This window comes from Rhipicephalus sanguineus, chromosome 3 (genome assembly GCF_013339695.2).
Source record: "Rhipicephalus sanguineus isolate Rsan-2018 chromosome 3, BIME_Rsan_1.4, whole genome shotgun sequence".
Taxonomy (NCBI): Eukaryota; Metazoa; Arthropoda; class Arachnida; order Ixodida; family Ixodidae; genus Rhipicephalus; species Rhipicephalus sanguineus.
Genome location: NC_051178.1, coordinates 37,262,815 through 37,282,899, shown reverse-complemented (window position 1 = coordinate 37,282,899; position 20,085 = coordinate 37,262,815). Strand labels below are relative to the sequence as shown.

The window sequence follows — 20,085 nt, the reverse complement described above, 5'->3', positions numbered from 1 at the left end:
GTTCTGGCGACAGAGTAGTCGCTATGAAAGTCAAACGGTAGTATCGTGTCGATGCAGCTTAGCGGTGGACGTGCGTAAAGGAGGTAAAATGGACTGTAAACGGTCGTCTCATGCTTTGCAGTATTGTAAGCATAAGTGATGAAGGGGAGAACATCATCCCAGTTTTTGTGGTCGGAAGAGACGTACATGGCTAACATGTTAGTCAGAGTTCTGTTCCTACGCTCTACAAGCCCATTCGTCTGAGGGTGATAAGGCGATGAATGGCGGAACTGCGAATTGCACAGACGAACCAGCTCTTCTACGGCGTCCGCGACGAACTGACGACCACGATCACTAATGATCACACGGGGAGGACCACGTCGAAGAATAATAAATCGAAGCAAAAACATTGCAACGCACGCAGCTGTCGAAGATGGTATGGCCGCCGTTTCTGCGTAGCGGGTCAGATGGTCGACACATACTATCACCCATCGATTGTCGTTAGATGATCGTGGAAATGGGCCTAAAAGATCAATACCCACTTGTTCAAATGGTAGACGAGGCGTTGACAGTGGTTGGAGAAGACCTGGCGAAGTAGGGATGGTCGATTAAAATTTTTAATCGATTAATCGTTAATCGTTAATCGCTTTAGCCTTTCATCGATTAATTGCTTTCGGTGGAATCTTTTAATCGATTAATCGATTAATCGACATTTTTAATGGGTGCTTTAAAACCGATATCTCTTTGTTTGAGAGGCATCGTTCGTGTCTAATATGGGCCCAAATCTTTTCATTAGACGCGCTGACGATGCAAAATTCCCACTTTCGAAAGTGTCGACGACGGGCCCCTTGTGTGCAGTGTGCGATAATTTACACTTTCGCACACTGGACACAAGGGCCCGTCGTCGTTGGTTGATGTCGCGGAATCAAGCATCTGTGGCTATCATCCCTGGACTATTCGGCAGCAGGTCGCATTTTCTCGAAGCCTGCCTACTCGAGGTCATCGAAACCGGAGGCGCGTTCGGGGACCACACTGGTTGGAAAGTCGCTGTTGAAACATGCAGTGTGACGGAGGGTGAGGAAATCCCGAGAAAGGTAAAAGAGAGACGAAGAGAAATTAAAAAGACGCTCGCTCTAGTAAGCAAGTCATCTTTTCTCGGTTTGTCGGTTAGATATTGTGGAAGCCCTACATAATACTATAATTGCGGACTGACGCGATCTTTTTCTTGAGGTACCTATGCAGAGATTACACAGAAATATACTGGCCTCAAACAGACCATCCGTACAGGCAACTGCGGGAAATAGAAGGAAAGAAGATGACATTTAGGGGCTCGCTTTTCTTTGTTAGGCACAATATTAATTAGAACTAAGAGACAATATTGCCAAGAAAAAGTATAGGGGGTGTTATTTGTAATAATTGGGATATAAATCTGAAGAAAGTGAAGTGGAGGGAAAGATAACGTGTCGCCGGAAGGGACCGAATCTGCGACTTTCGAATTACTTCTAGGGGCTCGTTTTTCTTTGTTAGACACAGTATTAATTAGAACTAACAGACAATAATGCGAAAGGAAGTATAGGGGAGGTTAGGGGTGTATGACAAAGAAAAACGAGCCCCTAAAAGTCACCTTCTTTCCTTCATTCATAGCGAGGGTCTCGTTCTGGCAGACTCGGTGCCTTCAGGTAGTATGCGAGGGATTATTGGTCAGCTGCCAGCTCGTAAAAAAAGGTCACTTGCTACGTGACGCCAAAAGGCAGAAAAAGAGTGTTCCACATTCGCCGCCATGGCTGTGATCGGCGCTGACTAACACTCCTAGGTTTAAATGCACATGTGTACCCTATGAAGTGGATGGGGTATGACCGCCGCCGTAGCTCAGTGGTAGAGCATCGGACGCGTTATTCGAAGGTCGCAAGTTCGGTCCCTGCCGGCGGCAAGTTATCTTTTCGTCCACTTTACTTCCTTCACATTGATATCCCAATTATTACAAATAACATCCTCTATACTTTCCTTGGCATTATTGTCTGTTAGTTCTAATAAATATTGCGGGAAATAGAGTGACATGAGTTTCTGCCTCCCGGCTAGAAAAAACAGCAGCTGCGCCAGTATACTCCGCAGGTTTCGCCTGATCTTTGCCGTAACACGGTGCCACTCACACCTTTTCAATTGTGCGTACATCCTGAACTGTGAGCGCTATCTAGTGTACCAGACATTAAAACATAAATTGCGCGACTGTCCTTTTTTGTCACATCAGAAGACGGGGGCCTCTAGCTGAAAGCTGTATTTCTCCCTAAATATGCGACCATAAAGTATTACTAAGTGCTACAAGGTCACTTCTTCAATAGTAATGCACTGGATGCTAGACGTTCGGTAAACCAACGCGTAAAGTTGCGGATTACATAAATGGTCTATAAGGGCCTTTTCACAATTCGCGAGTGCGCATTCCTGCACTACATTTTCTCTCAACTAATGGCAGCAACTTTCGTGCTTCAAGAGAAGACGAGGTCGTAGTTGCACGTGCTGGCGTTTGTCTATTATGCGTGTTCATGTCAAGAGAGCCGAGTCGACACTTTCCGCATCCCAGCGCAAGCAAACCACGCTTGAACACTCTGTTTGAAGAAGTGACTAGCTGCCATTAATTGGGCTAACTGCATCGTAGGAAAGTTAGCTCAACAATTATGAACATGGTATATATACCCTATAAGACGGACAGTTGGGCTAGTTGGTATACAGCAGATAAAAGATGGTTACTAGCGTCGTTGTCCTCTTTACGCTAGCAAACGTATCTTATTATGTATATACGGATTACCTAATCATCTCCCCATCATCGTACTTCATCACTCTTTTTGCCCCGTTGCGTTTCCCCCGGTGCAGAGTAACAGGCAGGCGCGTACTAGCTCAGGCCACCCTCTCTGCCTTATAACACATTTTCTCTCTCTGTTTCATTGGTAAACAATATTTTATTTGCTAAAGAGTGTAACAGAACGGCACTAAGAACCAGTGAGTAAATAAGCAGCGCACATTACAATGCCGCACTCACACAAGAAACGAGTAAAATCTGAGGGTTGAATAAAATACAAAGAAAGTTGCGATTGACACTACAGGTGACGAAAACTACTCGTTTACCAAATGTAAGCAGACATGCGTTTATGCGGCAACACGATGAAACAGCGCGGAAAAAAAAAAACACGAACAAAATAAGCTACAAGACGATGCGCTGGCACGTATGAAATTTACAGAAAAGAATAAACTTCTCTTTTGAAAGTTGGCGAATCCACATGCTGCTTACTTTCTCAACAGTCCCCTTTTGTTTTGTTTCATGGGGCTGCTGCTCCGAGCGACATGCTTTTTTCTACTGAGCGAAGAAATGTCAGTTGCCCGAGATGCTCGGGCGACAACCGACACCTCCTTTGGGTCGCCACACATCCAGCATGCGAAAAAAGGCGCTCGGATGCTACTGACGTTGCAGGAATTGGCAAATACTCCATTGCAACGTCAAACACATGATCTAGGCCAGTTCGCATGCTGTGCCAAGTCTCAAGTGGGTTCGGATTGGTGCGGCGATAGACTACAGGGTTACTATAGCATGTCTTGAACTGAGAAGGCATTTAGTTCATCGGATCGTACTACAATGCAACGCAATTTCGTAGAAGTGCGCGATCGACGGCATCCCAAATAGAACCAGAAAAAGTAGTTGTATTCGGCTTTGCAACTTCCTGCGTCTAAGGATAGCGTTCAGGGTCTGCGTCTCAGGATAGCGCGCCTCGCAGTCATGCGCTCCGGCCGGGGCGAGGTTGGGGGCGGGAGTGGGGGATGCCGTAATCGATTAATCGAATAGTTTTAATCGATTAATTCGATTAATCGAAAGGCAGAAATCGATTATGATTAATCGATTAATTGTCGACATTTAATCGATTAATCGATTAATCGTTCATCGATTTTACCATCCCTATGGCGGAGAAGTCGAAGGGCGCTTGTAGCGTTGACACTGTTCGCAACTTGTGACATAGTGCTTGACGGTGTCTCGCATTCTGGGCCAATAAAAGCGCTCCTGTATCCGGTTCAAAGTTCTGATGAACCCGAAGTGACCAGCGGTCGCATCGTCGTGCATGGCTCTCAGTATTTCCAATCGCAGACTCTGTGGCACGACTAGAAGGAAGCGTGCGCCTTTAGCCGAATAATTCGTCTTGTAAAGCAAGCCGTCACGGACACAAAAGCGACCGGTGGCTCCAGGACGCGTTGCAGCGGCGAATAGTGGTTCCAAACCAATATCATTTTTTGTTCCGTCTTGAAAGTCGTCGAGTCTTGGAATGTGGCAGAAATGGGGGCAAAGCAGTCATCAAAAATGTCTTTGTCACACTCGGTCGTCGTCAGAGGAAGGCGGGAGAGAGAGTCTGCATCGGCGTGGTGACGTCCAGACTTGTACGAGATGACGAAGTCGTACTCCTGTAGTCGAAGAGCCCAGCGTGCAAGTCGTCCACTTGGGTCACGGAGATTCGCCAGCCAGCATAAAGCGTGGTGGTCGGTGACGATTGTGAACGGGCGTCCGTAGATATAAGGTCGAAATTTGTGTACCGTGAAAACAGCTGCCAAGCATTCTTGTTCTGTCACGGTATAGTTGCGCTCAGCCTTACTGAAAGAGCGGCTAGCATAAGCCACGACGTGTTCAGACCCTTGACGACGCTGCACTAGTACGGCACCGATGCCGATGCCACTAGCATCGGCGTGCACTTCTGTCGGCGAAGACACATCGAAGTGACGCAATATAGGCCCCGACGTTAGCAGAAACTTTAGCTGGCGGAACGCCTCGTCCCAAGCCGAAGTCCACTTGAAAGGCACGTCTTTTTGGAGAAGACATGTTAGGGGATGCACCACGTCTGCGAACCTTGGAACGAATCGACGAAAATACGAGCATAAGCCCAAGAAGCTCCTCAGCTCCCGCACGGACTAGGTGGTTCGAAAGAGCTGACGGCCTCGATCTTTCGTGGGTCTGGCCTCACACCGTTTTTGTCCACGAGATGCCCAAGTACTAACGTCTCCGTTTCACCGAAACGACATTTCTTTGAGTTTAGGATCAAGCCGGCCTTTTCTACGCAATCCAAAACGAGACTGAGGCGTCTGTTATGCTCGTTCAGTGTGCTGCCAAAAATCACCACATCATCAAGGTAGCACAAACAAATTTCCCATTTAAGTCCACAAGGTATAGCGTCCATAAATCGTTAGAACGTTGCTGGCGCATTACAAAGGCCGAACGGCATAACATTAAATTCATAAAGGCCGTCGGGCGTCACGAAGGCCGTTTTCTCCTTGTCGTTTGGGTGCATGGGTATCTGCCAATACCATGTTCGCAAATCCAGCGACGAAAAGTAGGCAGCGGAATGTAGGCAGTCGATGACATCATCAATTCTAAGAAGCGGATACACATCCTTTTTGGTGACCGAGTTTAGTTTTCTGTAATCAACACAGAACCGCCACGATCCATCCTTCTTCTTTACTAAGATCACTGGTGCTGCCCACGGACTAGATGACTCTTTCACGACGCCCTTTCGTAACATGTCAGTCACCTGTTCTGCTATAACTGTCCTTTCTGTCGAAGACACGCGGTACGGCTTTTGACGAATCGGGTGTGCAGATCCGGTGTCAATTCTGTGGTGAGCACGAGAACGTGGTAGTGAAGCCTCCGTGTCCCCTTGTGTGAAATCGAAGACAGAAAGATGTGTCAGAAGGACTCGTGCAAGAGCGTGGCGTTCATGTGAGGGCAGCGACTTGCTGATCATCCTAAGACCTGTTCTTCGGAACTGCTTCGTTGGGGGTCGCTTCTTTGAGACTGCTCCTCCTCGCTTAAAACTGTGATATAGCTGTAAGTAATTTAGTCACATTTAGCGAGCTTCACATCGCGCGGGAGAATAGCAGGCACCGAAGAACAATTGAAAGACCGCAAATTTGAGGCGCCATTCACAAGTGTCACGAGAGAACGCGGCACAAGTACATCTTTATTCACGCAACCCGTCGCAAGTGGTTGGGTTTGAGCGTCGAACGATGAAAGGTCGGACGCAGGAACATTAACAGGAACACGTGATAGAGACCACGGCGCTATAAGCGAATCGTTCGATACGACAAAATAGTTTTCCTCTGGTAAGGATGTATCGGCAAGAGTAGAGAGAAGCGCGCCATTCAATGTAATTTCGCCTGTGCCACAGTTAACGGAAGCACCACAGTCCTGAAGAAAGTCGATCCCGAGAATCACATCATGAGTGCACCGTGGTAGAACAAGAAATTCCGTCACGAGATCTTCTTCGCCGAATAAAACACTTGCAACACAAATACCAAGGGGAACAAGACACTCTCCGCTGACACCACGAAATGTCACACCACCATTCCACGGGAACATAACTTTCCGACCAAGCCTTTCTTTGAAAGTCACGCTCATGACGGAAACCACAGCACCAGTATCGACTAACGCAGTGACGGGTACACTATCAATTAACACACACACTTTGTTCTTGACCATCACAATAGGAAGAGGAGTAGTTCGCAGAGACGGAGACTGGCCGGCGACCTTACCTCCATCGGCCGTGCCGGCTAGTTTCCCGACGATGGTGGTGACGTAGAACGTCGCCGTGGTGACGGTGAACGGCGTTGGCGTCTGGTCGGTGGCGTCAGGCTACGGTCGGAAGCTGGCGAGTCACTCTTTCTGTTGTAATGACAGAAGGTATTCCTGGGTGGCGAGACTGTGGTGTTTACTTCCCTAAGTTCTGTCGGCCAATGATCGTCATAAATTCCTTGTTCAAGGTGAGGCCAAGTCGGTGGTGGGCCGTATCTTGCCTGGCGTCGCCGGCGACAAAAACGAGAGATGTGACCTACGGCACCACAGCTGTAGCAGACAGGCGATGGGCGACCGACGTTGTAGGCTTCGGGATAAGCTCTCGGACGCTGCGTGTAGAAAACACGGTCTTCTGAGTGCCGATTCGTGGTAGTATCCCTACGAGTGCGTTGGTCGTGCGTCATGTCATTGGGCAAGGAACTTCGGTGCTGTCGCACCTGGTCGACTCGAAAGTCTGCGCCGCCTGACATGGCCGACAATGCGGATACAGCCGATGCAGGTTCGTGGTGTTGGTTAGAAGCGCAACCAGGCTGTTCGACATCCGCGGATTTGGTGTGTCGTTCCAGTTCTTCGCGGACAATTTGCCTCACAATTGCTGCAAAGTCAAATTGAAAACTGTAGCTGTCCTCAATGCTTGCTACAGTCGCCACATTTGCTAACCTGCCGAACTTGGACGTGATGCGGCGTAGCTTCAATGTCTCAAATGTGCGGCAATGCTTCATGACATCAGCTACCGAGGCGAGACTCTCTTTGGCAATCAAGTAGTTGTATACATCCTCGGCAATACCTTTGAGAAGGTGCCCAACTTTGTCCTCTTCGGACATTCGAGGATTCAACGTCTTACACAACTTCAGGATCGCCTCTATGTACGTGGTACAGGTCTCACCTGGCACTTGAGCACGCTGAAGCAATGCCTGCTCCGCCCGCTTCCTCTTCGTGGTAGAATCTCCGAAGCACTCTGTGATTTCAGTAGCGAAGCGCTCCCAGGTTGTTAATGATTCTTCGTGCTTCTCAAACCACACCAGCGCAGTGTCTGTCAAGAAGAGAACGACATGCTCCAGCTGAGCCGTGGGGTTCCAGCCGTTGCACTTGCTTACACGCTTATGGTGGGTAAGCCATTCCTCCACGTCCTCACCGGGTTTTCCAGAGAAAGGGCGTGGCTCCATCTGACGCATCCAGCCGGCGCTTGTCCGCGCCGGAGGAGTCGGAGATGACTGTTGGTCACCGTTGTCGGACATCGGTAGTGTTCCCGGTAGTGTCGGAGGTAGTCGAGCGAGGCGTCGGCTTCGGCGTAGACCTAGCGGCAGCGGCTCCGTCGTCTCGATCGAAGTACCCCGCACCTCCACCACAAAACTGTTACGGGTACGGTTGAATTATGTTTATTTACAGGGCGAGGTTGATGGTCAGGTAATGATGGCGTCGGTAGGCTCGACCAGTTCACGTCCTCCTCCTCTTCTTCTCGCTCTGCTCATACCCGTTTCAGTATGTTGCACCAACTGGCCCAGCATACCACTTATTGAGCATTTTCATTCTTCGTGCAGAGGTGAACGCACTTGTCTAGAACACTCGAACGGCGCGCTGCGGACTGCACTCACATTTGCATGCATGACCGCTTTGGGTGAATGCTCGAGCGTGGGCTATCTCGAACTGCTCGTGCTGGAGCGAGCTGTTACAGCATTTTAGACAAGTGTGTACTCTGTACTACAGCCACATTGCTCATTTTCCTCGCCGTCTTATATTTTTCTTTCACGCAGCCTGTCTGATTGCTGACGCAACGTGTAACAAAGAAAGAACCCTAAGCAACGAGAATATATCCACGACCTTGTTTCCTGAAGCTGAAGCAGAACGGGCAACAGTTTGATAACGAATACACTTGGTAGCAGGAATTGGAGAGCTGTACTATGAAGCCCCCTCTCTATGAGATGTTTTCACCGAACTACTGTTGTGTAATAAAGGTTCTTCGTGTTGAGCACTACTTCGCCTTATTTGGATGACCATATGTATTCAGCCGGTTAACCAGCTGGAAACCAGTTTATTTCAACTGGCTGGCCAGTTGAGCACCAGTTAGCCTCAACTGGATGGCCATAAGTGACCAACTGGTTAACCATTTGGGAACCGTTAGCTTCAATTGGATGACCACATCTATTCAATTGGTTAACCAATCGAACACCACCTACCTTCAACTGGCTGACCAGTTCTCTTCAACCGGTTACCCATTTGGGCACCAGCTAGCTTCAATTGGATGACCACATCTATTTAATCGGTTAACCAATTAAACACCACCTAGTTTCAATTGGGCGACCATTTGCTGATTAACTGGATACCAGTTCACGTTAGCCGGTTACCCATTTTTGGTACCAATTAGCTTCAATTGAATGACCATGCGGGTTCAAGAGGTTGACCAATTGGACCTCATCTATATCAATTGGTCAACCAATTACCACTAGCTCTACCCAAATGGCTTACCAATTAGATATGAACTGGTTTACTATTTGAATGTAATTGGTACGTCCCAACGGATGCCGAAAATCCAACTGGTGAAAACCAGTTGTGTGCCAATCGGTATTTTTCCAATTGGACCACTTCAATTGTTTAACTGGGGAGTGTAGTTGTTTGGCATACTGTTACACTTCAATAAAACAAATTGCTGTTTATACGAAGTAGCCTTGCCTTGCCAGGTTCCGCGCCATCAATCTTTTGTAATAGTTTTTGCTAGAATAGGCTTGTAGTTGTCAGCAGCCTATCGACATCATTATCTTCATTTCAAAATATACGGCGGCAGAGGCGGCGCAACGGCAGGTAACGGTTCGCGGTGCATTCGGGTGGGTCTCTCGTTGTTTCGTTTCGCTGTAAGTGTTTCCAGTCACTGCCGGTCGACACACTCGCTTTCGTTCTTTGTTTTGATTCGTTAAAATGCCTTCGCGAAGTGTCACACGGAGGCGACGAGCTGCAATATTCAGTTTGTCAACATGTCATACTCTGTCGACGAGAAAAAAAATGCAGTGGCTTAGCTCGGCTATGCCAGGATATACGTAGCGTTAGCAAAGGTTCAGCTGATTATTCTTAGCTTTCCAGATTGTCTAGGATTATTAGCCTTCATCTGTTCATTCTTCGTACGCTGAACCGCTGATTGCCCGGCAACTACTTCGGGATCCGATGAGATAAGCTTCTCGGCTCTTCTATGCCGTCGAGCAGAATTTGCGCTCTCCTTCTCCATGGCGTTACCCACCTGCAATCGCCAGTCAGAGGCGCTATCAAGCGGCTCCAGCGCAGTGTCAGACGGCGACTGCACAGCGAAGGCGAATAGCCGCGCGCGCCGGCGCCACTGTGTCTACGACGTCACTCCTCTCGAATGCGGCGCAGACCAGCAGGGGCGAGCCGCGCGCGGCGGTGGCGGAGGTCTGCGCGCGCGCCGGCGCCACCGTGTCTGCCGCGCCTACGACGCCACTCCTCCCGAACGCGCAGAACAGCAGCGGCGAGCCGCGCGCGGCGGTGTCGGAGAGCGCGTGAGACGCCAGCTCCGGTGACCAAGCTGTGTGACATCACTGATCCTCGCGCATGCGCAGCGCGGCTCATGACCCTCCACGCGAAATCAGCTCCGGCTAGGCAAGTGTAGCTAACGCTACAAAAGTGCGTTCCTCGCAGCGTGGCTTCCTCGCAGCGTGGGAGTGAGTTGCCGAGTTTATCGTTTGGTAACACAAACCAGGCCGCTGCAATAAAAAAGGCAACTCCATCACTAACGCCTCGCGTGTATCTTTGTAACTAGCCCGTATATCGGTGCAAGAAAACATACGAGTTATAGTTTGCCGCAGTCGCATTTGAGAAGCAAGGTTTAGAGGCCTCATTTCTCCTGTTGTAAGCTTAGGCTATTTTTACTACACATTTGGCGCAACAGAAGCTTCACATAAGTATAACTGTATTTTCACTTTAGTCTGATAAAGAAACCATCACTATAATCAGAACTATTCTTGTTTTTTTTTCTGCCATAGCCTGCTGGCCTGACAAGGAAACAGCTGTGTGCAATGGGCAAGACACCTAGCTGTTACATGACACGCCTTGTAAAGAAGCTAGCCCGAGTGATACAACATGCATTATAAGGTACGTTTACGTATATGTATAGGAAACTGCTGTTTACTTGTTACCTATGTTTATATGTTTACTTTTGCGCAATTTCACATTCATTGATTACGCTTATCAATATTTGGTGATGTCATTACTTCTTTTTCCAGGACTGTCATACAGCGACAGGAGGCCTAGCCCCGAATGTCCACTCTGCAAGTGCGGTGAAACATGTGAACGTCTGCTGCAACAGGTCATCTTGAACCTCACGCTTGCAGTGCTGCATTAGTGAATAGCTTACCAGGCATCTCGTTGAGGGGTGCTTTAGCATTAGCTGTCTACTGTATAATGCAATCTACATTGTAATAGCGTTGAAATTGAACACTAGCTCCGTGCATTAGTTACATTACCTGCCACTGCTAAGCTCAACGACGCAGGGTATAATTCCCAGCCATGGTGGTCACATTTCAATGGAGGCGAAATGCAAGGACACTCGTGTGCTTAGATTTGCGTCTGAAGTTCAGGGAAAGACGAAAGCTTAAAGCTTAAAGAGACGAAAAAATTGTGAACACGAGGTGTCGCCGGAGCAAATGTTTTGAGACGCAGTATTGTCTTCTTCAAGGCTACAACGGCGTTTGTTTTATCTCCAGGCAGTCAGAGTCAATTTAAAATTGCCCACTACTGCACGACTCATAATCATATCATGGCTTCCATGTGAATCATTAGAAATTATAAATTTAAAGGCAAACATATTCCACAGAAATTTGTCTGGCTGGGTAACATTATAAGAATAAAAAGACTCCCCAGCCAGGTTTAGTCATTATTTTTGTAATTAAAAAACTAAGAGACTGAACGGGTCTTGAAACGTAGGGCCAGTCTTTTTTTATTATAAATTATATTACAAAACCAACATCACGGTAGTGAGGGGAATTAACAGTCTTTCTGACATTTAGTTGCGCGTTGTGAGACAGTTTACAAACTACGCTCAAAACTGTTCTGCCTCAATTAACTGTGTTTATGTCAGAAGTTTACAAAAAGATACGCCAAAGCTTTACACGGCTGTGCTCAATTACATTAGCCTTTGTACATATCTGCAATGGGCTGCTTCAAATTATTTGCAGCTAATAAACAAATTGTAAATGTGATGAGCACTACTTGCAGCACAGCTTCACCAAGCACATTTACGTTGTCGTGATGAGGGATCAAAAGGAACCACCGCGCTAGCAGACAGGGACAACGAAGAGAAAACGGGACAAGCGCTAACTTTCAACTGAATGTTTATTCTCAGAAGTAACGGTATATATAGATCCGTGTGCACGAAAGAAAGCCCAATCACCGCAAATTGAAAGCTACCGCGTCCAGAAAGGCGAATTCATTTGCAGTCAGTGCCATCGAAGGACAGCTGACACAGCTGTTGCCGGCCTTCGCTATCAGGGCGGGTTCCACAATATCTGTCGTATTTTTATCGGCATTCGTATACACAACAGTGCACTGTTTAAACGAGGCTTCGCATCCACAATGATTACAATGTACAGACACGTGACCATCCCCATATCGAACCACCATATCGAGCCACAGTGATGAGGGAGATTGTGTTCATTGAATATGGTAGTGTTTCTTTTTTCATATTGCAGAAAAACGTCCGAAATTTGTTTGAGCACACCTACTGCTGCTGTTTGATTAAATTAACTTGTCACAGTTATAGCGACTACCACTATGATGTCACAATCTGTGAACTACTGTCATGAAAGAAACCTAGGAAATCGAAGAGGTAACTTAGAACATACATGAAGTTGACTTATCCACAGCCACACTACAAGATTTTACGTATTTCAAGCCGGAACTCCTAAAGTAGCAGGGAGAATACATACTTCAGCTTCCAAGCACAAATATACTGAAAAAGTATGCAATACATATATGACCTTTATTTATCTAGCATTGGCTCAGGTTAACATCATGCTCCACCAGTTGATTTCGTGAGTGTTTGCTTGCAATAGAGTGCTCAAGTTCTATCGACATGTCTATGTGATAGAGAGATTGTGCTCATGGCTGAGCAGTTCTTAAGCGTTCTGTGCGAGCACCAACACAGATGTACAATGCATGCCTAAAGCTCATTTTTTTAGAATAGTGCTCCTTGAATCTGTAAGCACTAGTCTCTGTTTCTTTCTTTCTGTTCTTTAGAATTCATGTTCGCTGCATACTGAGGAGTCCGATTACTACTAGCGCCAAGAAATTCTAGCTGTAGAAACTGTATAACTGAACTACAACGAGGAAGAAAACAAGCCTGAAATATTTTCTTCCAATTATTACCAGAATACATAATTCTTATGTTATGGCCTCACGGCCAAGAATTTCACGGAGAAATTCGTGCCCACCCTATAGACACAACGCGACATTGCTTATTTGTAACACATTTAAGGTGACATCGCAGAGTGAGAAAGATGCAGAACTGTACGCATCCGCGAGTGTTCACGTGACAAATATATCAATACTACATTGCTCTCTTGAAAGTAAAGAACGGGATGCGCAAAATAAAACAGGGACATAAAGAGAAGACCGACTACAAAGAGCTGCATATTCCTAATCAGCACACACTTATACATAAACTCAGTAAGTGTAATTAAAATCGATCAAAGCCTAAATGATGTCGAAGCCCCCGCATTATCTAGGAGTATACATTTTCTTAGCTTATATTCGGAAATTGCTGTCCAAACTAGGGACCAGTAATTAAGATGAAAAAGCGAATGGTAAATTGAGAATTTCGCGGAAGCAAATCAAACTAACGACTTCAGTCCATTTTATACAGGAGCGCATCTTAATAATGTGGATTAATTTAAAGCTTTCGGCAACGCCGTTCCTCATTTTTTTTTCACGAAGTTTCTATTACTTGCCCAATATAGTTTTATATTGGTTTGTATCATTAGATAGCCCTTCCCCGTCTATTCTACAAGCTGCGTACTAATATCAATATAGCTGTATTATTCGCTTCGTGTGTCATAATCGCAGGAAAGTACTGGGAAGGAAACGCGTCGGAAGCATAACAGGCCACTATTTCGCTGCGTAAACGCCAGCGTATTCAAATATGAATATGAAGAACAACCAGGTCATTAACAGAAATGTTGAAAGTAAGCTTTCGAAGTATAATGCCTTGGGGACTGCCACACTAAATGGGCTGCAAAGACGATGTGCCGTCCACAGCGACCACTTGACTATGATTAAAGTATTACCGAAGCAGTTCTAGGCTAAAATGTAGAGACGCCATATTTTCCGCATTAAAATTTCAAATGCCGTGAATCGAGGCACAAGATATGTAAAGATTATGAGAGAAAAAACTTTATTGGCATTTGGCCGGCAGTTTGGTCTTGGTGGCCTCAGATGGCGGCGCTGAGTCCCTGAACTCGGGCGGCATCTTCAGCCTGCCGGACGGCCCAGAGCTGGTCGTTGAGCTCAGAGCTTCTGAGCGCCGCCTCCCAGCGGCGGCGTCGCCGACGGAGAAGGTCCCCCGCGGCCGGGACGGCGGCGGGAACGAGTGAGCTCGAGGCTTCTTGTTGCCTGGTATTGGCAGCCGCCATAGGCGCATCGCGAACGGCGGCCGTTTCTCGACCGTTGTTGCCGGCGCATTCCCAGAGCATGTGGCGCAGCGTTGCTCTGTTCCCGCATGTTTTACATAGATCGGTGGTGTATAAGTGTGGGTAGCAGTGGCGTAAGACGACCGGGCTGGGGTAAGAGTGTGTTTGTAGTAAGCGATAGCTTACAGCATCGTGCCTGTTTAATTTGTCATGCGGTGGCGGGAACTTACGCCTTTCCAGTCTGAAGTGTTGGGTAATATCTCGGAACGTGATGAGACGATCACCCCACGACCATTGTGGTTAAAGATTATGACAAACCTTTATTTTCTACATTACTCTGAATTGATTCGTATTGCACTAGTAAGACCAGTTCTATCGTCCGCTCCTTGCGGCAACCCAAATGAGTTATTACTGACAGAATGCTTGCCAAACAAAACTTGATGGTGTATATCGTTTTGCGCCTAAGTTCCTGAAATTTCGGACCATTTGTGCTTGGTTGTGGCATGCTATGCGTGCTTCTAATAACACCGCGTCTCTTCGGTTCTCTCAGCCGCACGAATGAATGGAGGGGCAAGTTGAGGTTGCAGACTGCAAACTGTGAATGTGTCAGAGGGCGGCAGCAGCCCACCCCCGAACGCGCTAGACACAAATAAAACCTGAGATGACATTCTTCTTGAAGATAAGCCACCAGAACAAAGTAATGCTGCACAAAAATAATTAAAACTGCAGATTTACGCCCAATGTAAACTGATAACAACCAGCAAATACACTGAAGCGAACGCACACGCCACATTGACACGTTATATCTTGTGAACGAAGCAAATAAGGACACATAACATTAAATCCGTGTTTTGACTGACTAAGCGGTCTTTGATAAAAAGTTTTCGCTAAAATTGGGACCGGTTTTCTTTAATGTTATGTTTGAAAATTAACTTTTTTGAAAAATTTACTTCTTAACTACACTTTTTCTTTTACACTGCTCTTAGGAAAAAAATCTTTCGTATAAATGTTGCAAAGGCTTTGTTCTATATACGACACTTTTTTGGAATTTATGTATGAAATAGGAAACGTGCCCAGGCGCATCAAAGTAAGCAAACCTATTTAATTTTGGGCCGCGTTTGCGATTTTTTCACATTTTTTCTTTTGTGTACAGCACAAGGAAAGTATGAACGTAGTTCACAGTAATGCGTATTAAAGCCAGCAGCAATATTTTCGACATATCTTTCATACATGGTGCCCCAGCTATCTCACACCGAAGTTTAAAAATATGCCGACGCACTCTATGACGACGCGACCAACTGCATGTCGCTGACTATTGCATGGAGTAAGTCGCACTATTTTTCGTGTGCTGCTTAATTAAGTATTAACTTTTGAACTGCGCGAACGAAGCTGGGTAGAAAAAATTATTGAGGAAGTTGTAGATCGGTTTGCAAAACGTCCGATTATACAGTTTCTAACTTTCCATCTATTAGGCATTAATGTTTTTCTGTTTACTACAGATGCCCACGAAATTCGAAAAACAAAAAATGCCACGTGACATGCCCATTGCGCGCCGTTATTGAGGTACCCCGCGTACAAATGCTCGCGGCGGTTCATGGAAACAGAGGCAGTGGTTGCGTTGCCGCTCGAAAAACGTTCGTCGTCCTCGCGCAGGAACCAATCTACAACTTTTTAATTGCAATTTTATTCCTGCTTCGTTGCTTTAAAAGTTATTTAAACATGCCTAATTAGCCAATTAGGCGGAACATGAGAAGTAGTCTGACTTACTGCACGCAAAATTCAGCAACATGCATTTAGTCGTGTCGTCATAGAGTGCGAGTGCATATTTTTAAACTCTGGCTAGAGGTAGCTAGATCACCCTGTAATTCGCATTAAATTCGGCCAAGAAATCTGGGAAAAATTAAGGTCAGCAAAAACGGGATGCCCGTGCCGCCACATTCAAAAATATTTTTGACGCGCTGGGACCTTTTTTTGGAAAATGGTTTTCGGTTCCGAGCGCTTTGAATATGCCCACATATATACATATATATAAAGAACGAGACAAGCATGAGTGGACGTGGATGTTCCGACTCTCGCGGAATCACCCAGTATTGGTTTCCTTAAGCAAGACAAGACAGCTAGTGCTCTTGGGATAATATATTAAGAACATTGGAGCAGCGCTCACCGTCCTCGGGGAAGCCGTTCCAGCGGTGCCTGGACTCGGAGAGGCCTAGAATTTATTAGAACAAATCAATTAATTATAACCACCACCGAGCTTCGAGGTCATGCTGTAAATGTCGACTAGGTCGACTGTCCTCTATTTGAATGCGCGGTAAAATCTGATCAAACTCACACAGAATGCCGCCCTCGAAAAAGTTAAACTTGTTGTCGATGTCAGAAATAATAGCTGGTATAGGAAAAAGGTATACGCTTCTAAATGCTGTTTATTTGTCGACGTTTCGATCGGAGACCGATCTTCATCAGGATCCTGATGAAGATCGGTCTCCGATCGAAACGTCGACAAATAAACAGTTTTTTAGAAGCGTATACCTTTTTCCTAATTATTTCACGGCAACCGCAGACATACTCTTCATAATCTACGTATATATATATATATATATATATATATATATATATATATATATATATATATATATATATATATATATATATATATATAATATATATATATATATATATATATATATATATATATATATATATATATATATATAGGAAAGAGGTACGCCTCTAAAAATCTTAATTTGTCGACGTTTCGATCGGAGATCGATCTTCCTCAACAAGATATTTATCGGGCTTTGATGCGTTTTTTATATCGACGACGATATAAAAAGCGAATCGAAGCCCGATAAATTTCGTCTTGAGGAAGATGGGCCTCCGATCGAAACGTCGACAAACAAACAGTTTTCTAGAGGCGTATACCTTTTTCCTATTTATTTTCCGGCAACCGAAGACAGACTCTTCATGATCTACGCATACATATATATATATATATATACATATATATATATATATATATATATATATATATATATATATATATATATATATATATATATATATATATATATATAGGGGTTATAGGAAGTATCACGCAGGCCCTGATACTGTAGGAAGGTACTTGAGACGCGACGTACGCAGCACAGTTTAATTCGACGTTTCGGCCGTGGGACCGGCCTTCGTCGTTCCTAGACATCAGACAGGTCTGGCCTTTTCTGATGAAGGCCGGACTCGCGGCCGAAATGTCAATACATCGCTTCGTACGCGCGTCGGCTTCACCGCACATATTTGGCCGGACCCAGAATCACTCCTTTTTTTGCATATATACAATCGCGCAGACCCTGGTAGAATAAGGAAGAAAAAAGAGTACGAGGTTTGTTGGTTTGACACGGTATATTCGCTAACGTTTCTTCTGGTGGACCAGACTTTCGAGCCAGATACACGCAGCAGGGGCGTAGCCAGAAATTTTTTTCTGGGGGGGGGGGGCTTCAACCATACTTTATGTATGTTCGTGCGTGCTTTTGTATGTGTGCGTATATATATATATACGCAAGCAAAACTGAAAAATTTGGGGGAGGGGGGTTTGAACCCCCAACCCCCTCCCCCCATTGGCTACGCCCCTGACACGCAGTGATCGACCACCAACTTCATATCACCTGACTGTGGGAGCGTGTTTGTGTGCATTCTGCCGGTGTGTACCAGACACCTTGGGTCTCTTGGGTAGCCTGACGCGAAGGCCAAAGGACTGTGCTGGGAATATCTAGGCAGTCGCAAAGCAAAAGGTAGCCAAGGAAAAAATTGGCCGTGCATCTGCGTGCTTCGCTGCAAGTGTCGTCGAAAGACGATAGTCTTCTGCCGGCCGTACTACATGAGTCCTGGTCTCATCCGCGGCCACCCGTGATGCTGTTCTCGTACCATTTTTTTTTATCAAGTGGCCATTTATGTTTCGCCTTGCCTCAGACAGCGCCTCCTCTGTTGAATCGGCCGCATCTGGCCGGCATTGATAAAATAGAGGAGGCGCTGCGTGAGATATTGTTACGTGAATGAAGACTCGGTAGACTGTAGTCCGTAGATTATCTACACGATATATTTACAGGAGTGGTTGCAGCGCTGACCGGTTCAGCCAAGAGCCCGAGGAGAGAGAGATCTTCCTTCTCTTCGTCCGGCGCACACGCGCATGGTGCAAGGGGCCGGCAGTATGCATGTAGCATAATCCCCGGCGGCAGAAGCGCCGTCTCGGCGCATCAGATGTCAACGTCACTGGGAGAGTGGTAGGGCTTCAAGCGTGCGACATGTACGATATCGCTGGCCGGTGTGGAAGAGGAAGGCGACGAGGCGACAGGAGCGATTTCATAAGTCACCGGGGTTACCGCACGAACGACTCTGTATGGACCTGTGTATCGAGACATCAGTTTTTCCGACATCCCAACGTGACGGGTGGGCGACCACAGCAGGACCAAGGAACCTGGCGAGAAGTGCACGTCTCGGTGTCTGCGATCGTACAACCGCCGTTGGTTTCCTTGAGAAGTCAAAAGGCGAGTGCGGGCGGTTTCACGTGCATGGGCAGCCCTGGTGATAGCGTCAAGGGCATATTCACTGGTCGGTACTGCGGGAAACGGGATGGTGGTGTCCAGGGGCAACGTTGGTTGTCGGCCGAACACAGAAAAAATGGAGAGTAACCGGCAGTGTCGTGGCGCGAAGAATTGTACGCAAATGTCACGTATGGCAAAGCAAGGTCCCAGTCGGAGTGGTCGGAGGAAACATACTTCGCAAGCATGTCTGTAAGTGTTCGATTGAGACGCTCCGTGAGGCCATTTGTCTGCGGATGGTAGGACGTAGTAAGCTTGTGCCTCGTTTCACATGACCGCAGAATGTCGGCTATGACCTTCGACAGAAATGTGCGGCCACGGTCCGTAAGCAGCTGGCGTGGAGCTCCATGTTGCAAAATCACGTCGTGTAGGAGGAAGTCGGCGACATCAGTGGCGCAGCTTGTTGGAAGAGCTCGTGTGATGGCGTAGCGCGTGGCGTAGTCTGTGGCCACAGCTATCCACCTGTTGCCAGAGGAAGACACGGGAAACGGGACACGGGACACGGGACGCGATCTGGCAGTGGCGTCGGGAAACATGAGCTTGTGCAAAACTCAGGGCCACTGCCAGGTGGCAGCGCCATATCGTCAGCAGAGGGCTTCTTCGTGCATAGCCTCGCATTTTCAGCGCAGCCTAAGAAACACTGGGGTCCTTAGAATTACGTATCTATGTATTTCCTAGTAAAGGAACACACCACCTAATACTTACGTATTGATGTTGCGCCTCAGATATGCGTAATATTTGCTTTTTGATCGACAATGTTCACGAGTATGAACACAGCTACCAGTTCAAGATGGCTGGGCGTTCAGCAAGTGCTTAAAGTTTGGCCGAGTGGCTGAATCTTGTGACAGACAGACAGACAGACAGACAGACAGACAGACAGACAGACAGACAGACAGACAGACAGACAGACAGACAGACCAAAATTTCTGCGTTGAAATAACCCAATAAAGACGATCGTTTTTAAAATTGAATTCATAACGAGGACGAAGCACGAACAAAGCATGAGGACAAAGAAGCCCCCGACGCTAGATGCGCCGGCCTTTTATAAGCACTCAGACGCTAGGAGGTGAAGGGTGGAGGTCCAGGGTTCGGAGGCATCCAGTGTCTCTGAGAGGGAGGGGGAGAGTACTGCACAAGGGGTCGCGCGTTCTGCACATTAATGAAGCTCGGTAATTGGGCACACTCCCAGAGAGTCGTACTCGGAGTCCAGCCTGTGGGAGCATTTACGGTGGTGGGTCGCAGCGCGTTCATATATAGATATGTACACAGGCAGTGATCGACCACCGACTTC

The 20,085-nt window shown here is 46.8% G+C and overlaps 1 protein-coding gene across 1 annotated transcript in view; it reads right to left on the bottom strand.

The window, feature by feature from the left end:
- Nucleotides 1–19,853: 19,853 nt before the first annotated feature.
- The window catches only part of LOC119385381 (glycogenin-2-like), a 30,641-nt gene continuing 30,409 nt past the window's right edge, over nucleotides 19,854–20,085 (bottom strand). The window contains exon 3 of the mRNA XM_037652830.1: nucleotides 19,854–19,943. Within this exon, the coding sequence (XP_037508758.1) occupies nucleotides 19,854–19,943 (90 nt within the window). The remainder of the gene's footprint in view (nucleotides 19,944–20,085) is intronic.